This window comes from Buceros rhinoceros, unplaced genomic scaffold (genome assembly GCF_000710305.1).
Source record: "Buceros rhinoceros silvestris isolate BGI_N320 unplaced genomic scaffold, ASM71030v1 scaffold14417, whole genome shotgun sequence".
In the NCBI taxonomy this organism is placed as follows: domain Eukaryota; kingdom Metazoa; phylum Chordata; class Aves; order Bucerotiformes; family Bucerotidae; genus Buceros; species Buceros rhinoceros.
The window spans coordinates 8,806-28,417 of record NW_010422860.1 but is presented as its reverse complement, the minus strand read 5'-3'; the positions used below and the strand labels follow the sequence as shown (position 1 = coordinate 28,417).

The 19,612-nt window shown below is 46.3% G+C and overlaps 1 protein-coding gene across 1 annotated transcript; it reads left to right on the top strand.

The window, feature by feature from the left end:
- The first annotated feature begins 1,734 nt into the window (after positions 1-1,734).
- Positions 1,735-16,031, top strand: GPR26 (G protein-coupled receptor 26). The gene is made up of 3 exons (XM_010140211.1): positions 1,735-2,402; positions 7,535-7,648; positions 15,800-16,031. The coding sequence occupies exons 1-3, from the start codon at positions 1,735-1,737 to the stop codon at positions 16,029-16,031; spliced, it is 1,014 nt and encodes a 337-aa protein (XP_010138513.1).
- The last annotated feature ends 3,581 nt before the right edge of the window (positions 16,032-19,612 follow it).

Genomic DNA, 19,612 nt, shown 5'->3' with positions numbered 1-19,612 from the left:
TCTGCACCCTGAGCTGCTCCTCCCCTGCCGAGTGTGTTTGTGGAGGACCTAGTGCCCAGTTAAACCATCCTGGAGAGCCCCAGCTCTCTTCAGTGAGTCTTCTGTGTCTATTAGCCCTTTAAAGCCCGGTTTAAGAAAACAAAACAAAATCAAAGTGGAAGGGCCTTCCTACAACATGCCAGCTCTGACACCATGCGAGGTGACAGCTCAGCTGCTGAGAGGATGAGCCCGAGTGTCTGCAGTGAAGAGCTGCTGTAAATCCAGCGTGCACGGCTCCGGCAAGCGCTGCGAGCACAGGGGAAAAATCCGCCTGAGCATCGAGTTCTCGCACACGTGCAGCGGCACTTACCAAGCCACAATAACAGTGCTGCAGGGTATCCTTTGCCTTCTTATTGTGCAGAGATTAAAGCTTGGCTGTCTCCATCAGAGTGCTGCCCCGATCGCTCGTGAACTCTCAGCATCCCCGATTAAAACTGGTTTAAAGAGACAGGAAAGGCAATCAGGAAACAGTTCCCACTCCGTCCCTTAAAACAAACTTAATTTTAACACCTAATTATGCACAATACGGACTCATCCCTATTTCCGCAGCTTGGTTTGGATCTCGCAGCGTGCTCACCCTCACAGGGAGGGAGGCTTCGATTAGGAAGATGCAAAGGCTGTTGAAGGGGAGAAAACCTGACAAAATAGTGAAAGGGGCAGCACGTTGCTCTCGCTGCCACTCACCTGCTCTATGACCTTGGGCATGTGACAGTGGCATTCGGGGCTTTGCTTTCCCTGCTTTTAAAGGAGGGGGCGAGGCAATCATTTTCCTCCTAGGCATCGTGCTTGGAGATGCGGGACTGCAAAGTGCTAAACCAGAGCAGTAAAACAATTCGGGTACCTAATGACAGCTCCAGAGAAGTAGCAGAACACATCCGTTTTCCCCCATCTTTAGGAGCACAGCTAATGAAGAAAAAAGAGAGCCCTTGCCCCGGCTGTGAGCAAGCAGCCACTGTGAAAGCGATGCACCGACATATAGGAAAGACGCTGGAGTGCAGGAATTCGGTTACATGGCTGTTTGCAAATTAATGGCTAAATCAATTAAATGAAAGCATGGGATTTCTCTTGAGGAAAGTCTAGTGACAATCACAAGGAGGAGGGGAGGGGTTGTGGAGTGGGGAATGACATAATCACGTTTGCGAATCACCAGCAGTGTGCATGCTTTAATCCATTAATGGGGTTTTTATCTGTGATCATAAAAAGCAGGTTACATTCAGCCTGGAAGGGAGTGAGGGTTGGAGGAGAGGGGAGGGGAGAGAAAGAGCAAGAGAGAGAGAGAGAGAGAGGCAGAAAGCAAGAGAGAAAGAGAGCACAATTCACTCGCTGAATAGCTTGCGAGCTTGGGGCTGATAATTAGGGATCTCAGGAGAGCAGTTTCTCAGAATAAGCCGCTCTCCTTCGAAGGGACCGAATGGAGACAGTGGTTCAGTCCTGCTGATATTTTTTAAGCCCTCCTCACTATTTGATGGGCATTCCCAGTGCTTTTGTGCACGTCTCGGAAAGCGTTGACGTGGAAAGGAGCAGCGAGGAGGGGGAGGTTGGAGAAAAAAACTGCAGCTCTTCTAAAAATACGGAGGGCATGCAAGAGTGCGAGCAGGCTGGGGAGGAGGGCGAGGTGAGCGCGCCTCGCACCATGTTCCCCGGGTGCCGGCGCGGCGCAGTTTCAGAGATGTCCCTCCTGTGACTGGACGCACCATGAGCATCTGGGAGGTGATCCTGGCTTTCGTGGTGGTGGTGCTGATGCTCGTGGCCCTGCTGGCCAACGTGCTGGTGCTGATGTGCTTCCTGTACAGCGCTGACATCCGCAAGCAGGTGCCGGGATTGTTCATCCTCAACCTCACCTTCTGCAACCTGTTGATGACTGTTTCGAACATGCCCCTGACCTTGGCTGGGATCATCTACAAGAGTCAACCGGGAGGAGATCTGATCTGCCACATTGCGGGCTTTCTGGAGACTTTTCTGACCACGAACTCCATGCTGAGCATGGCAGCTCTGAGCATTGACAGGTGGATTGCTGTGGTCTTCCCTCTAAGTTATCACTCCAAGATGAGGTACAGAGATGCTGCTCTCATACTGAGCTACACGTGGTTACACTCGGTGTCCTTCCCGATAGTGGCGGCTTCTCTCTCCTGGGTGGGTTTCCACCACCTCTATGCCTCCTGCACCCTGTACAACAAGAGACCGGAGGATAGGACACAGTTTGTGATTTTCACAGGGGTTTTTCACACCCTCAGCTTCCTCCTCTCTCTTATAATCCTGTGTTTCACATATCTAAAAGTGCTGAAGGTGGCACGGTTTCACTGTAAGCGGATTGACGTGATCACTATGCAGACTCTGGTGCTGCTCGTGGACATCCACCCCAGGTAAGGTGCCCGTGCGCTCAGCAAGTGAGGCTGTTCACCGCAGAGGGAGCCAGGATGGGGTTCAGTGTCGTGTTGAGTACGGTCTGATCTGTATCGTGGCAGGGGATGGGGTGGGGAGAGATAAGCATCCTTCTTGCCAGTTCCTATTCTGCATGTTTTCTTTTTATTTGTGTTTATTTTTGCAATGGCAAAAGCAACTCTTTTGTTCTGTTATGCTTAAGGGTTTGTTTTGGGATCGAGAGCAAAGAAACAGGCGGTTTTGGCTGAGCATGCACTTCCCTTTGGGACAGCGATCAGACCACTGCCCTTTGTCTTGAAAGGTGGGTTTAATGGTCAGTAGATTGGCATTTTTTGGCACTGTCAGCCCAGCATCCCTGAGGAAGAGCAGGCTGAGGCTGCACATGTCCCTGCAGTGGGAGTTCAGAAGGGGAGCTCGGTGCCTGATAGTTTCCCTTTTGCTGTGCTCTCTGTAACTTTATCTTTCCTGAAGGCAGAATTGTAAGGGAATAACAGCTGCAAAATGCATATGCTTGAATGGCCATAATTAAATCCAAGTGAGAGAGACTTCAGCAGCAACGTCAGTATGACAAGTAAGGGATGTATAACGTTCATCTCAAATGAGAGGCTTTAAGCAAGCCCCTTAAGCCTAGACACAGGAGGAGAAAAGTCTGGGAGCTGGGAGGAAACTGGGCTTGAAGGCAAGCACCAAACAGGGCTGGATGTGTGCTGGGATGCTGTGCAAAAGAGGCGTGTCAGGGATTATGAACTATATAGATCTATATGAACGATTAGGAATCATAAACCTTGTGTGAACAGTCTGTGTCTGGATTTGAAAGGGATGCAGAGGTGGCTGGAGGAGAGAGGGTGGGAGATATTCTCGCTTTTTCTGGGTCAGTGGGGAAGCTGAAGGAGAGAAAGCCTTGCTGGATGGAAGTCCAAGGGTGATACTGGGCAGGCAGTGTTCCTGGTGAGGAGCCGGGGAAGGTGCCCGGTGCACAGAGGAGGTGGATGTCAGTGTATGCTGTGAGTATGCAATGGCTCTGCCCACGAGAAGTGGAGAGGAGGGAACGGAGAGGACCAGAACAGGCACAGATGGAAGGATGTGGGACCAGGCTGGTGAGAAGGGAGCAGCAGAAGCCAGAGTGATCTGACGGGGAAATGGGGATTTGAGAAATGCACCTACACAGCTGAGGGGCTGATGGATCAGCATGTCCTGGCTGAGGGGCTCTGGTGAGGCAGGGTGGGTGGGGCTAAGACCCAGCTATGACTGGGGTGGGGTGGCAGAATCAACGAGTGAGCTCTGCAAAGGTGAAACTACAGGCACTGGTGACAGTGGAAGAAATCAGTTTGTCCCAGGGCTTAGTGTGGCTGGAGCAGGTGACTGGAAAGGGAAGGGTCTGATGGGTTTGCTGGAAAAAAGGGAGAAAATGGTTTGGCTAGGTAGGGTGACAGGAGCCGTGAGGGATGTCTGCGCTGTCTGGGAGACAGTCAGAGACAGAATCTTACGGTTCAGACTGTCTCTGTCAGAGACTGAAGGGAAGGGAAATGTCTTTTAGAAAAATGTGGGCAGCTGGCAGTGCAGGGACGTGTCTGATACGGGGAAGGAATCTGCCTGGAAGAGAGGAAAGCCAAGAACCATCAGAGAGGACAGTCCCGCACCAGACCCTCCTTGCTGTCCTTTGCTCTCTGCATTTGCAGCCAGCCAGGAGCAGAGCTGCACGACTGGGAGCACATGTGGCTGTCCTCAAAACAAAGGTCATATTTTGGGGATTCCTAAGCCTAAGGCAAATAACTCTGAAAGGAGCAGGGCAGGACAACACTCTTAGAGGAACAGAAACATTTACTAGCTTAAAATTCTCCAGTTAAGCTGTTTGATCTGTCTCTTGACCAGGAATGTGGAGCAGAATGTTGGGCAAGTCCTGTTACTCTTCTTGAGAAACACGTGTATAAATCTTCCCTTATCCCCCAAGTCACTCAGAGGAAAACACACCCTTCTGCCCTACGTGCTGTCTGGTGGCTAAACCGTGCCTGGGCTGGTCTCGCAGGCACTGTGAGATGCGGTGGTTACTCCCTGGGCAGTGCTGTAAGCCCACCGTTACACCTAACGCTTAAAGTATGCCTGGACTGCACAGCAGAGTGTAGAAAAAAGGCAAAAATCTCAGCGGTATTTACCCTCCTCTGCATTTCTTCTGGTCTAGGTCAGTTGAGGGGTGTTCCTGCAGTTTGTAATCATCTCACCGAGGGATGGATTCGGTGGGGCTGTGGGAATGATACCTCCTTCGAGTTGAGCAGGCACTTTGCTGCGAGTAACCTGTGTTAGTAACTCTTCTTTATCTCTCATCGGGTTATTCTAATGCCTCTCTCTAAGAGAGGAGACTTCTAGCTTCTTTTCTAGACCACAGGAACGGTGGCTGATTTGACCTATGGTGGTGCTGCCTTAACTGGTGACAGCTACTGCCGCTGAAAGGGTCGGACCTCGCACTGCTTCCCCTGCTGTGCGAGCCGCAGGAAGGCTGTGGGTCTCCAGGAGCTGTCGGTGATGCTCATAAAGCTCCGGCATAACAAAGGCAACGTCTGAGCACCAGAAGGGGTTTATATACCAGCAATTTCAGCATCTCCTACAGCACCTGACAGCATAGACATGGCCGCTGGGAGGGTGCACAGGAGAGAACAAAGTTTGTAATCCCTCCTGAGATGACCCTGACTTCTCTGGCTCTTTGCACACTCTAGTTTCAACGCTGAGAAATAGGTACAGACCATTTTCTGCTTCCTGTGAGTCAGAATGCACCCGCACGGGGGTCTAGCGGCAGACACTATGACAGATGGCTTTATGACCTGTGACTTGGAGAGACGCTGGTGATCTTCTGAAGATCATTCCAGACGAGCACAAAGGAAACCCCTCAGTACCACACAAAACGGGGCGAATGTTTAGGGCACGTGTCTTCTCAAGTTAGTGTAGGCATTTTTACTGGATACTGCTTTTTCCTGACTTTGTTCTTAAGACCAAGATCTCTTATGTACTGTGAGAGGTTTGTGCAAGACTTCACTTCTGAGCTTAACCCCTGTGTTTCTTCTCCCAGATCATCTATACTATCATGTTGGTGTATCCAGCTCTACACAGCTTAAGGTCCAGTGTCTCATAAACTTTGTTTAAAATACCAAACCTTCAAAAGGGTATTTCTTCAGATTTTCCAGGATATTAAAATCTTTAAACAAAAGCTTAGCCAATAATCCATTAGTGTTACTAGTGTCACTACTGGAACTTGCATATGTGTTCTTATCTTAGTGCATGAAAGTGGGTGCAAATACCAAAATACTGATCTGTGTACATTGCCTATATGCAGAAGTGAGATAAAATACCTTCCTCTGGGATGAGGTATGTATTAGCTACATCTGGAAAGGCTGAACAGATAAATTGGTTGACATCTATCGGATCTTCCCAAGTCACGTGTGAGGTCCAGGAGTCAAAGACAGTTTTGTATGTGCCAGTAAGGAAAAGATGCAACTGGGGAAACTGTTAGAGACAAAAAATGCACCCTAAAAACACCCTACTTGAACCTACTTTGGAGATTTCTTCCCTATATTGCTATGTGCCTGGGATACTAGGAATTTACCAACACAGGTCTTAAGCGAAGATGCTGAACATTTAAGATCATCCATCTGCACCTAAAAACACTTCAAGTTCTCCAGCTCTTGCAGAACTGAAAGCACAGATGTTCCCTTAAAAAGATGGAGGGTGTTTTCCTTCTCAGCTGTTATTTCTCACTGCAGATAATTCAGACATAGAACATGGACTCATAGAATCATCATTTACCAGGTTGGAAGGGGCCTGGAGGATCATCTGGTCCAACCTTTTCTGGCAAAAACATGTTCTAGACAAGCTGGCCCAGTCCTCTGTCCAGATGGATCTTAACCGAGTCCAACGCTGAGGACTCCCCCACTTCCCTGGGGAGATTATCCCAATGGCTGATTGTTCTCAACGTGAAAAATTTTCCTCTTGTGTCCATCAGAATGTCCCCAGGAGGAACTTGTACCCATCACTCTTTTTTTCCATGTGACTCTTTGTAAAAAGGGAGTTTCCATCTTTGTAGCCACCCTTTAAACACTGGAACATGGTGAGAAGGTCTCCCCTGAGCCTTCTGCTCTCCCAGCTGAACACAGCCAGTTCTCTCAGCCTTTCCTCACAGGACAGCTCCCCAGAACATGTAACACTTCTGGATGGGTTTTCATTCTTTATGAGCGAGACGATTTGTTATTCCAAGCAGAAAAACCTCTTCCTCCAGTACTTTGTTCATTCTACCACCATGGTAGCTGCTCTGGGGACTGGCACGGGGAAACTCAAGTGGGAAACTCACTGGAAAACTCAGAGGAGAAGCTCTTGTCCTAAATTGCCACAGGCAGGGAGAAAAACCGGGGTGTGACTAATCTGTGTTTGTTTAGTCGGGAGCAAGGCTGGCTTGAGGTGAGGAGTCTGAACATCACAGTGTTGTGGGTTTGTTATGTAATTCCTGGCTTTGCAGAGCGTTCAGCACGGCGGCTGTGCAGAGCTGGAAGATTTAGGGCCACACAGTTCTCCGCTGTGGGATACAGGGACTGCCTCAACGCTGGGCTGGATGTTCAGAGTGCATTTTTCCCCCACGGTGATTTTAGTGTGGTTTATTGCTTATCTTGCTGGGAAGGTTCTCCTGTGTAAGACTGTGGTGTTGGGGTTGCTGTTTCCAGGGAAGCAGCAGGCTGCCTAACCCCCCAGCCGGGATATCTTCTGCATCTCTGAATATCATGAGGCAAACTCTGGCCAGCAAGTACATCTTAGAGTCATCCAAAAAGGAGCGGCAACGGCATCCAAGGCTGAACCCACCAGTTTGGCTGTATATACATTGATACAACGGGGGTGTGGGTGTGCGTATAGACATATAATCATGTATTTCTCAGTAACTCTTCTTGGAGGCTAAGATGGTCATACAATGCATGAAAACCTGGTGTTGTCCCATACAAGGCAACACCAGGTGCGCTGGTTTTATGTGAATACAGCACTTAGAAGGGTTGATTTCCATCATTCCGTAAGTAAAGCCGTTCAAATCTGCTGCCTGATATTATGATTCTTGTTCTTGTTTGTGTTGAATGTCACACAGCGTAAGAGAGCGTTGTCTAGAAGAACAAAAGAGACGGAGGCAGCGAGCTACCAAGAAAATAAGTACCTTTATTGGTACCTTTATACTTTGTTTTGCACCTTATGTAATTACAAGGTAAGTGTGAACCAACCTACCGCGGAAGTTTACTGAGATGCACTCTTACCTCAGAGAAGGGTGAAGCAGGAATTGAGTCAAGTCTCCTGTGACAAACGTGTGCAGGTTCCCCTCCTACGGCAAAGATTGCAATTACTGAGCTAAAAAAAGGATGTACAAAGTCCCCGTGCCCACCCACTACAACCCCAGTGCAGCCTGTGGGCCACCCTTTGTTCAGCCATCCCAGTCGAGAAGCTGGATGCGTGGGAGTGGTTTAGGAAGTCAGTCCACAGGGTTCTGCAGACTTCTTTCAGGTCAAGTAGTCACCTCCTCCTCAGATGGCCTCCTTGGTTCAGGGGGTGATCTGCAGGGGAAGGCACTTGTCTGGATAGGTCAGACTGTAAAAGTCCATCCAACTAGATCCAGCTGAGGTGAGGATGTGGTCCACAGACTTAAACAATAGTTTTGTCTGACTGGATAGAGTTTATTAGTCATAAACATCAAACGTCACAGCCATTCTGGCTCATACATAGAAAAAGGTTCCTGTGATTTATGGAGAGATGTCTGTCTATCTACCAGCTTATCTCTGGAAAGGACTCCTGTGGGAAACACAAAATTCCTCCTATGAAACAACAAGTATTAAAAAATAAGTATATTCAAAAAACTGTTATCTAGTTGTTGAAGGCAATTTATAACTTTCATTCCTTATTAAAAGACTCTGGAAAATGCTGCTACGTGGAAAAAGAAAAAAAAAAACAACTTTAAAGTATCTCCTAGGAATCTCTTGGGCTGACTTCAAACTCAGATCCATCATAAAAAATCACTGAAAAAGCTGAATCAAGACTGAGTATGGGCAAGATTTTCCACTTCAGTGTAATATCCTGAATTTCTCTTTCTAACACAACAATTCACAAGAAGGTCTTGCAGTCTCTTAGTGAAACCTGCATGTTACATCATTGATTTTACGGTCACGATACAAGAGCTACTAGAGTATTTGTCTCATTACAAATGGTTAAATCTCAGTTTGTGTTTGGTCTCTGAACTTAATGAAAGTTGTTGCAGTCATGGAATATCTTGCAGCTCCATCGTGACTGACGGAGTGCTCTAACCAGGAGTGTCAGAAGTATTCTTGTGCTTCTCCATGGGCATCTCAGCCCAGCACTCAGGCACCACCTCCCCACACCCTCTTAACCCTATGCATCCTTGTAGCTCTAAGATACAGAAGAGGGGTTAGAAAAGTCCTGATCCTCCTCCATTTAGTCCCTACAAGGACCACTTCAATGTTCTCCCGAGTCTTCAGTCTGTTGAGGACTAACAGCTTTGCCACAGGGAGCAATATGAGAAGAGTCAAGACGTAGGGTCTTGCACGCCTGCAGAACGCAGGAAGGGTTGGGCGCTGCCCAGCTGGGGTAAAGGCTATCACTTTCCCGGCCTTTTCAGTTCTGACACGTCTAGGGGGGTCGCTGCACAACGGGCTACAGGGAATTCCCTCCACAGCCACCTGAATCCTCCTCGAAACCTTGCCAAACACTGTGTCCAAGGCCGTGCGCTACTGTGCGTCCCGGTGCCTCGCCGTACAGCTGTGGGGGTTGAAGGCAGGGGGACTGGGAGGCTTTTGAGCTGAATCATGGGAGCAAGTATTATTTTCTGGACTATGCCCAGCGCTTTGCTTTCACAAGATAGAGGCTATCAATCAATCAATCACGTTTGAAGGCAGTGAACAGAAGATAACACAACGAGTGTATTGCTCAGCCTCTCGTTTGGACAGGCAGCTCTGACCAGCAATATGCTTTAATTAAGCTTTTAAGTAAGTACTTCATGAATTGAGGCCTGAAAGGTTTTACTATGACACAAGGTTTTACTGTGACAACATCTTTCTGCTTCCACACTAAGCCCAAATAGTTGTCTCTAGCAGTTCCACGAACCAGGCAAGGAGTCGTGCTTATAACCCCAGCCAGATAAATTCTTCTCTGGGTAAACCAGGGGGTTTCAGATTGCATTAAGGCAAAATTAAGATTGGGCACCTCTTTTGTCAAGAAAACACCCTTCTAATTAGTTCAGGGGCTGACCTTAAGCAGTGTGTCAGTGGAATTGGATTCTGCTTGATTCAGTGTTTCCAAGGTACCAGTAGGACAGATGTGTAACACCTTATTATACATTTCCAGGCATAGTGTGTTTCTTGGTTTGTAAAATTCTGTTAGTACACATCTCTTCTTTCACTATATTTATCATTATGCGATAAAATAACATTGTTCAAACCCTGTTTTCTCCAAGGAGCTTTTTCATAAGAAAAATTAAAATAAGTCATAGCAATTTCTAATATGAATTTCCAACTCCAGGCATTTCATACCGAAATACAGGACTTTGCTCATGTAAGTTATTAAGTCCTGTCGATGTGTGAGGAAATTTGCTTTAAATTAAAAATCCTGAAGTAATATCAGAAAGAAGTTCATAGCCCCAAGCCCTCAAATTACAGAGGAGGATGGTAAAACAGGCAGAAGAAGATTAACACTCTCTTGTATCATCTCTGGGGCACAAGGGGTATGCAAACAGTGTTTCTGAAGTGGTTGCCTGCCCTCTGCGTGCAGATCCCGCTTGAGGAGACAAGCAAGTTGAGAATTCCTCTGGAAGTTCTGTTCTTGCCCATCTGTGCCTAAAAATGCATGATTTTCTTGTGCAATCCTAGGTTGACATATTCAAAGAAGGTAACCTTCCAGTCTTTATTTAAAGCCTAGGAGGTATTTTCCTCCTGGACTGAGAAACATCTTGGTACAAGCTGGACAGTGCTGCTTGCTACCATCATATCAGATGTCACCTTTGTGCCGAGAAGCAATCATTAAAACAGGGCTTTTTCCACTAGCAAAAAATGTACAAAAGACTCTGTCTAACTCACAATAAAGTGAAAATAAAGTAAACCCAACATTGACATCAAGCTGAAACACATGGTCAGCTTATTCCTGTCATTAACACAAGAAAACAGCTAGGAGCTGATTCTGATGCTATGGAAAGTGTGACTCTCCAGGGGTCGGCACGGGGTCCAGCTTGGTTCAACACAGTCATCAGTGACCCGGGTGAAGGGACAGCGTGTCCCCTCAGCCAGTTCGCTGCCGATGCAGAGCTGGGAGCAGCGGCTGACGCACCGTCAGGCTGCGCCGCCGTTCAGCGAGGCCTGGACAGGCGGGAGAGCTGGGCAGAGGGGAGCCGGCTGGGCAGGGGGGAGCCGAACGGTCCACGAGGGCAAGCGTAGGGTCCTGCCCCTGGGGAGGAACAACCCCCTGCACCAGTACAGGGCAGGGGTGACCTGCTGGAAGGCGGCTCTGCAGAGAGGACCTGGGAGTGCTGGTGGGCAGTAACATCCCTGTGAGCCAGCAATGACCGGAGGCCAGTGGTCTCTCTGGGTGCATTAAGAAGAGTGTGACCAGCAGGACGAGGGAGTATCTCTTTCCCCTCTTCTCTGCCCTAGTGAAGCTACATCTGCAGTACTGAGTCCAGATCTGGGCTCCCTGTATCAAGAGAGACAAGGAGCTACTGGAGAGAGTTCAGTGGAGGCTCTGAAGATGAAGAGGGGACCGGGGAGACCTGGTGGGTAACAAGCTAACCATTAGCCAGCAAGGTGCCCTGGTGGCCATGAAGGCCAGTTATATCCTGGGGTGTATTAAGAAGAGTGTGGCCAGCAGGTTGAGGGAGGTGATCCTCACTCTCTACTCTGCCCTGATGAGGCCACGTCTGGACTACTGTGTCCAGTTCTGGGCTCCACAGTTCAAGAGAGACAAGGAGCTATTGGAGAGAGTCAGGTGGAGGCTGCAAAGCTAATGAGGGGGCTGGAGCGTCTCTGTGCGGAGGAAAGGCCACCTCATCAATGGGATCAACAGCTACAGGGGTGTCAGGAGGATGGGGCCAGACTCTTCCCAGTGGTGTCCAGTGACAGGACAAGGGGCAACAGGCACAAACTGGAACTAAGGAAGTTCCACCTGACCATGAGGAGAAACTTCTTTGCTACGGGGGTGGCAGAGCCCTGGCCCCGGCTGCCCAGAGAGGCTGTGGAGTCTCCTGCTCTGGAGAGATCCCAAACCCACCAGGATGCCACCCTGGGCACCCTGCTCTGGGTGACCCTGCTCTAGCAGGAGGGTTGAACCACATGATCCCCAGATGTCCCTTCCAACCCCCACCAGACTGAGCTTCTGTTAAAAAAAAAAAAAAAAATTAGACACAACCAGGAATGTCAGGAATGCAGGCTCAAAGAGCTGATCCAAAGCGCTGGGGAAAGGACTGAATTTGTTCTTGTGACAACTTCATCAGCTACCAGCTCCAAAATGCAGAGCCAGCTTAGTTCCTCTCCTGAACAACAAGAGGTTTCAGCTTGTTTGAGACTCTGATCTATTCGACTTTCTCCATAACTCAGTTGAGTTCTCAGGTTTAAGCAACACACAAGAGAGAGATAAGTTGCCGTTGTAGCAGCCGACGTCTGGATGTTTACACGTTCAGTAAAAAGCGATAAACTGCACATGTATATAAAGGGGTTTTAGTGAGTTCTGTAAAAGATCAAGGTCTTACTCCTCAACACAGCATTCTCATTTGTTTACTGATAGCGAAATAAAATAATTGGACAGCCATCAGACACGGCACATGCTACAGAATTATAAGTTTCTAAAATATTAACAAGATATCGCAGAAAACAGCTTATAGCTTTGACATAAAAAGGTATCGAAGACCAGACAGTAGAAGAGTGGCTAATTAAAGCAAGACAGGGAATTACATAGTTGATACTGTAGAATTTAATTTACCGTTAGCACTGAAATATTAATGCTCCTTCACTGAAAATGTCTTCTTTTTGGCTGAAACTTTTCATGAAAATTGAAGCTATGCATATAATTTCCCTCAGAAATGAGAAACAAACCCCTTTCAAAGGCAATAAAGTCCGTGATCCGCTTTGCAAGACTGACATTTAATTGGAATTGCAGAGCTTAGGCTGTGCCTGCGTTTCTGTGTTTGCTGCTTGGTATCTGCAGCTGTGACTTACTGTAAAAAATAATACACAAGAATTGCAAAATCTGTAAATATCAAAGACTCCTGGGGAAGATAATAAAAGAAAATATTTTAAATTCTATGGATAAAAGTATAGGCTTTCTAGCTGATCAGTCGATGAAGGTAAAATTAGCAAGTCTAGGTCTACAACCCTGAAGTGCCGATTTGATACACTTTAAGTGGAGAGGGTTGGCATCCTGTAGAGCCGACGGACAGAGACTCAGACCCAAATTTATCATATTTTGATCATTCAAGGCGTCCCCTGAATTCAATTAAACTTAATCAAATTCACATCTGTAAAGCATTCCGTAAAAGTAAATCAACCAGATGAAATTCAACACGATGAAATTCAAAATGCAAAGGAAGCATCAAATATGTGGAGAATCACAAGAAGAAGGACGGCTCGTGGTAGATTATAAAGTTAATATGACTCCGTAGATGATTACCTTCAAACAGTCAATTCTCATTCTAGAGCATATTAAAGTGGGCGTCATGAGCTACATTTTATCAAACACGAGAATACACCAGATGAGACACCCTGGCATCTTGAGTAGATGATAATCACGCCTGAGTTTGGATCCTGCTCTGTAAGAAAGATATCAAACATGAGGGACAAGGAGAGGTGGAAAGAACAGCATCTGTTTAGTCAAGGTGAAAGGAGAAATGGGACAGGCAGCAGCTCTTCAGTATCTCAAAGCTGCTCTGCGGTGTCCAGCTGAGCCACGTGGCTCCAGTGGAGGGGCAAGAGCGATGCACAAGGATTTTCATGGGGCACAGCCTGGTCACCTCAGATGTGGTATCTGTGAGCCCTAAGAGTATTTTGGCTAATGTCATCACCCCAAAAACATCACAGTACAGGTGCAGGTGACTTCTGATGGATGTGATACACAAAGTGGTGGAATTGCTGGCACAAAGCACACAAAACTACGCTCAGTATCAGAATCACCAACACCGGGACAGTGGCTAAAGCCCCAGCGCTGGCTGCAGACCCACGGTGCTAAGCCCAGCACACGTACCCAGGAAGAGACAGAGCTTTTGCCCTGGAGTTTGCAGTCTAGGCAAACCAGAATGGGGAGAGAAGACAAAAGCTCGTAGGCAGTGGTGTAACAAATTGAGGCACCTTAGTCCCGTTTTTGTACTCAAATGACTGGACCATGCCAGTCATTTGGCATTTGGCAGATGACCATGCAATCTGCCAGCACTATTTTAAACAACATGATGTAGCCAAAGTTTATGGAACGAGAATGAGATGTCTGAGGAAAAGAATCCTCAGTTCTAAACTGTTTGCAGAACCAACGCTATTGTCATCGCTGCTGCAGAAACCACACTTCGCAATGCTCCTTGGAGATGGTGCTGTGTCTGAAGGAACATCAGCAACAGGCATTTTCCAGGCAGGTGTAAGAGCACCTGCGGCTGACAACGGTTTCAGCCAGGCTCTAATCTGCCATTGCGTAGTGGGGCTCTCTAGCAGCACATGTGGATGTTTGTCCTCTAGAAAAATCAATAGTTTCACAACAGTTGTAGAGACATATCGAATAGAACTGACCTTCAGTGCTGCTCAAACACATGGGGAAAGAACACCTTGTGGAGTTACCAATATTCCACTGCCAAAAATACCCTGTCGCATACAGAGTGAACTGTCCGCACTGCTGTAGGTGTGAGGAGTATATAAAGCTCTTCCCTTCCTTCCTCCCTCCTCTAATGAGTTAAAATTTTGCCTTCCTAGATTTTGCAAACATATATGTTCAGCCTTTAAACTGACCTGTTTCTAAACTCAAGATACATTACGTCACCTCCGAAAGATGAATTTTCCTTCCTTGGAAAGGAAGGACTTAGTTTTACTCAGACAAACTGTTTAAAGGCATCAAATTCTCCCTCTGGGAGGTAGACTGACTAAGAAAGCTCGATAGCACCCGTGAGGTGGTTTCTCCGATACTCTAGAGGGGACCCAGAACCACGAGCTCAGCCTAGAAATTGATGTTAGGGGAACGTGACTCCCATGAGACCAAGCAATGGCACTTTGTGTCCCAATCTCAAACTTTAGTGCTCAAAGTACGGTTTTGCATCAATATTTAGAAAATTAAGTTAGGCTGTGCAGAAATAATTTTTTACAATACTTGTGTTAAATTTCCTATGCATGATGGATCTGATGGTGACAGAGTCACCAGGAAACATTTCTTAGGAGATTATATTCCTTTAATTCCCTTTAGATCTATATTAAGTCTGTGATAAACTTCAGCTGCCAGAAACATGATCTTATGACACACACTGCTAAAAAATGCACAAACCAAAAGCACTAAATGAAGAAAAAAATTGAAGCGAAACGTTACTGTGTAACAAGAGATCTTATTAGGAGTAAAAAACCCCAAGGAAAGTAACACACGTTGTCCATCTGGATGAGTTTTGGCACGGAGACTGCAAGTGTAATGGCTGAGGAGTGTTATGCAGGAAACAATTTTACAGGTAGATGCTGCATGGTATTTTTCACCAGCAGTAAACTTCCTGTGAAGTGCTGACCTGCTTACCACAGAGCGTGACCCCAAACATGGCGTTCAGCAGAGCGTAAAAGTAAGCCTGGGTTAGAGAGAGTGGGGGTGCCCCTTTATCAAGCATCTTGATGGCCCGAGTGAGCCACGGGAGTTGAAAACCCAGGTCTACATCAGAGATTTGGACGCAGTAGTTTATTTTAATACACCGGAAGGTGTATTCCAATAACAAACAAACAGGCTCTTCTGAAGCCTGCCTCACATCCTGATGGAGCTATTCCATTTTGCATTTAATTCTTCAACATTTATTGAGGTGAATGATCAAGAGAACCTTTTAGGAGGCAACACATCCAAAGTCCACTCCAGCCTCAGTAAATGTACAGTCAAGTAGTTCATGCCTTGAAGTTTGGAGGTTAAGACACTCTGATAGGAGCTGTGCAGTCCTGTCCGTGGGAAACAGACCTCAAGTTTACATTTGCAGTCTCAGAATTGTATAAGGGGAGGACTACATTCACATCTCCATGGGCACAGCTCTCCTTTCTTCTGGTTTCTTGCCTGGGAATAAATTGGTGGGTTGAGGGGATCACTGGCTTGCAGTTGTGCTGTTTCTCCATGAGTTTAATATGAATATTTATGCTTTCAACATTCCTTTTTTCCACAGACTTGTTGAATTATCCTCTGTGGTCCACATCAATTCCCACTGGGGAATCATTTCCAAGTGCTTGGCTTACAGCAAAGTTGTTTCAGACCCTTTTGTGTACTCTTTGCTACGGCATCAGTACAAGAAGACGTGGAAAGACATCATAAACAAGATCCTCAAAAGAAGCTCCATCAATTCCTCCGCCCTCACGAGCGAATCGCACAATCGGAATATATTGCAGCTGAACGACTGAGGAGCCTGGTAACGGGACACACAAGACGCATTAAACCATAAATGGGAAACAACAGTAACTGGCCTATCCCTCGTAGCTATCCTCAGCTGTCACGGTTTTGGGAGGCAGTCGCGGACAGGTTGAAGCCCAGCCCGTGCCCTTCCACTTGCCCACGTAACACCTAAGGGAGGCAGGCGGCTTTGCACCTCCTGCCCCCGGCTGACAGAGTGCTATTGATCCACGGTCCTGCCGGCTGCGCAGATACAAACCTCCCATTGATTTCCATCAGCAGTGACACATACAGGGAGGGTAAAAAGCTGGTCCTCAGCAGCAGGACTCATGAAAAGAATGGGAGCAAACTGGTGACATCATAAGCTTGTTCTAAAAAGCTGCATGAGGATATTTGTGCTTTATTTTTCACTGGCTGCAGGTAACACTCCCTTTGATGGAGCTGCCAACCCCGCTTTACAAAACCCGCCCCAGCCCAGCTGCTTGAGTAGGTCCTGTACAGAAGAGCTCTTCACAGGAAAAGCTTAATAGAAAAATCTTTACCTAGATACTCATACAGCGTCCAACATAGCTTTCAGCCTCTTGTGAGACATACTTTCAGAACAATGCTGTAGAATTGGAGGAAGAGAAAAATCATTTTTGAAGTACACTATCGGCTGGATTCAGACATGTCTTCTCTAAGTTTTTAAGCGATTTCTGAAGAATCCCATTAGTTTTCTCATTCAATTTCCAAAAAATAAAAATGGTAGTCAGGATGGAAGGGCCAGGATACTTCCTGCCTCCCTTCCAGTGTATTTGAGCTATAAAATGATGAATTTTGCTCAAAGGTGCAGAATTGAGTCTTGTGCCCAGGGGAAAAAAACCCTCTTTATCTGAGGTGCTATTTTTCCCCCCTACAGATATGTTATTCAAAGTCAAGGTGAGCCTAAAGCTGAGTTTAAAAGTACAGTTTCCAAAGCAAGTGAAGCAAAAACATTAGACCCCTTCCTCACCATTAAACTGCAACCAATAACCTCCATCCACATCTGAACGTGTGAATCTCGGGAGGTTTCAGCAGAGATCTTTACAGCTCTCCATTGCAGCTACGCACAGCAATGGATTAACATCCACCGCGCCTTCAGTTCAGCCTGCGGCTACCAGAGGCCTAAATACCACTAAAATTTTCCAGACCAGGACAATCCCACATGCCACACTTCCCCAGACGCCACCACAGCATCTTGATTTGTGTAAACCCCCTTTTGTTCTCTGTAAGAACAGCCACAGCTGGGAGAGGGCTTCACGTAGACATGTGATGCTGGAGCCATCCTCCAGCCACTCACGGAGAATCACTTCCTGGGTAATTTTCAGTGACTTTTCTCTTAATTCAGTGAAAACGCTAGGAAATGACACAGATTTTCAAGTGTTTCCTTATTAATGAAGATGTAGCATACCAAGGGCAATAATTAATCTGTTGTCAGTTCTGTTGTCTCTGATTTTTAGGAATAATCAATTTCTAAACCAACTTGCATCAAGGAACTGTATCGTCCTCATAAACTCTTCAAATTATATTCAGACTATTGGTTTCAAATGCTTCACATTTATCCTTTGATTGGCAAAAAAACTCGCTATCAATTCTGACCTTAATCCTGCACACATTTTTCTCCAGCAAGAGGCTTAAAATCCATAAGCCAACAGCAAGTTAACATCAGAAATGAAATTAATTTTTACTGAGTAGGTCAAGAAAGCCTCTGTCCAGTGGCCTTTAAGCAGGTGAATGAGCTAAATTACTGTATTCCCTATCACTTTTGCTAAATAATCAGTATCAGCCACCTTGCAAACTCAGCACGCTCCATTTTGAAAGCTCTACCATGAATATCAGTCTCTGATAGGACAGACATTGCGGCAACTACGAGCACAATTTCCTTCATACCTTGCAGAAAGTATCCACTGCTGAAGGTTCTGGCCAGTGATTCCACGTCAGTGAACGTGCAGCAACACCTCACTTGCGGGTCTGGAGAGCCTTGCCTTAGCCCTCGCGCTGGCACGGCTCTACAGCTGCAAGGAAACAGGTCAGTCCATAAAATTACATCATCGCCTGCTTTATCAATGGAAGAATTAATATCATGAAGATCAGCAGCTACCATGTAAACAATAATTTGCAGTTTAATTGGTAATTTTAGTTATAAAAAATTAACATAATGACAATAAAATATACACACAAACACAGTCACAGAATTTAAGAAAGTTTTTACAGCACCGCGTTCAAAATCAACCCTTCGCCAGATTAAATGGTCTACCTCATCTTGGTCATTTTACTTCTGAGGCTCAACATCATTTCCCCAGGTGCAATAGACACAAACACCCAGTTCAATACCTGTTTCTGAAGAAATTTAAGTCATTTTGATGACTTGATTGTATCAGAATACAGGGTATTAGAAAATTGATTAATAGAGATTTTAAGAAGATAAAAAGCTCTATATCAGCTCGCTGTATGTTTTACGAAGACCACTTTTCTTCAAGTGAATTGCAGCAGCATGATGAAGTCCACAGCTGCCGTCAGTTTAGGCGAGGGGCTGCTGCCCAAGTCAATGGGAGGTTTGTACGCGGATAAACCGAGCCCCAGAAGGATTTCAAAGCTTAAACCAATTATTCAAACAGAGTAAGATAATTCCCCAGGGGAAAAAAAATATTTAGGATGGCTAGTAAAAGGTGGAGAAGGATACAAATTGGGCTTGTCTCATCATGCTTGTGTATCACAGTCACTGGCTGATTTATGTGTCACCATGAGCAATAAATCTCTCCCCTTGTATGTGTTTAAAAATTTGTCTTTCCTTCATGGTGCCTTTTTTCTAGAACTAATCTTATAACAGAGAATAAATACAATTTCCCCTTACTTCCATCAGCTCTCCGACACATTGTCATATTTCTACCATCTGAAGCAAGCGAGAGTTGTAAATGCTGGTGCTCGACAAACTGACTCAGTAAATGAATACAAGTAATACCCTAACGTTTCCTCATGACATTTCCTAAGATACTAGAAATATGACGTTGTGGCTCATTAAGTGCCAGATATTCAGCTGAATTCTTACAGGCAACGGGCAAAATTGTCTCAAATGTATGTCTAAGTGGTGAACGTAGATATGAGTAACTGTCTGCCGCGTCTTGTACGTCCTGTAGAACCCCGTGACTCGAGTGAGTGAGGATAACGTCGGTAAATGTGATGTGCAATACTTCATTATCTCTGCTCGTGAAGCGGAACCGTTCCCTTGTCTGACACAAACGCGCCTGCGTGCGTGTGCCCGGTATTTTCCATTGGTTATTTAAATATCCTTGAACAAGTGTGTAAAGCACGGCTACAGCATGTGCCCGGAACACGGAACTGCATGTGCAAAAGCCGTGTGGCTGCTTAGGCAACGTGCCGTTTTCTGATTGGTGGTCTCTGCGATCCTTACGCAATACCTAGTGCTCACACACATGTTCAGTGACCATGTTCTTCATACCTTGTGAATTTGGCAGGCGGAACACTGGCAGATGATGAAGAGGGTTGAGCCCACTATATCATCTTGCGGATTCTGAGCTTTTTCCTCCCCTCATTTGACAGTTATTTCTATAGT

Coding starts and splice junctions, on each gene's coding strand:
- GPR26 (XM_010140211.1), top strand. CDS start 1,735: ATGAGCATCTGGGAGGTGATCCTGGCTTTCGTGGTGGTGGTGCTGATG. Junction 2,403..7,534: donor CTCGTGGACATCCACCCCAG/GTAAGGTGCCCG, acceptor AATGTCACACAG/CGTAAGAGAGCGTTGTCTAG. Junction 7,649..15,799: donor GCACCTTATGTAATTACAAG/GTAAGTGTGAAC, acceptor TTTTTTCCACAG/ACTTGTTGAATTATCCTCTG.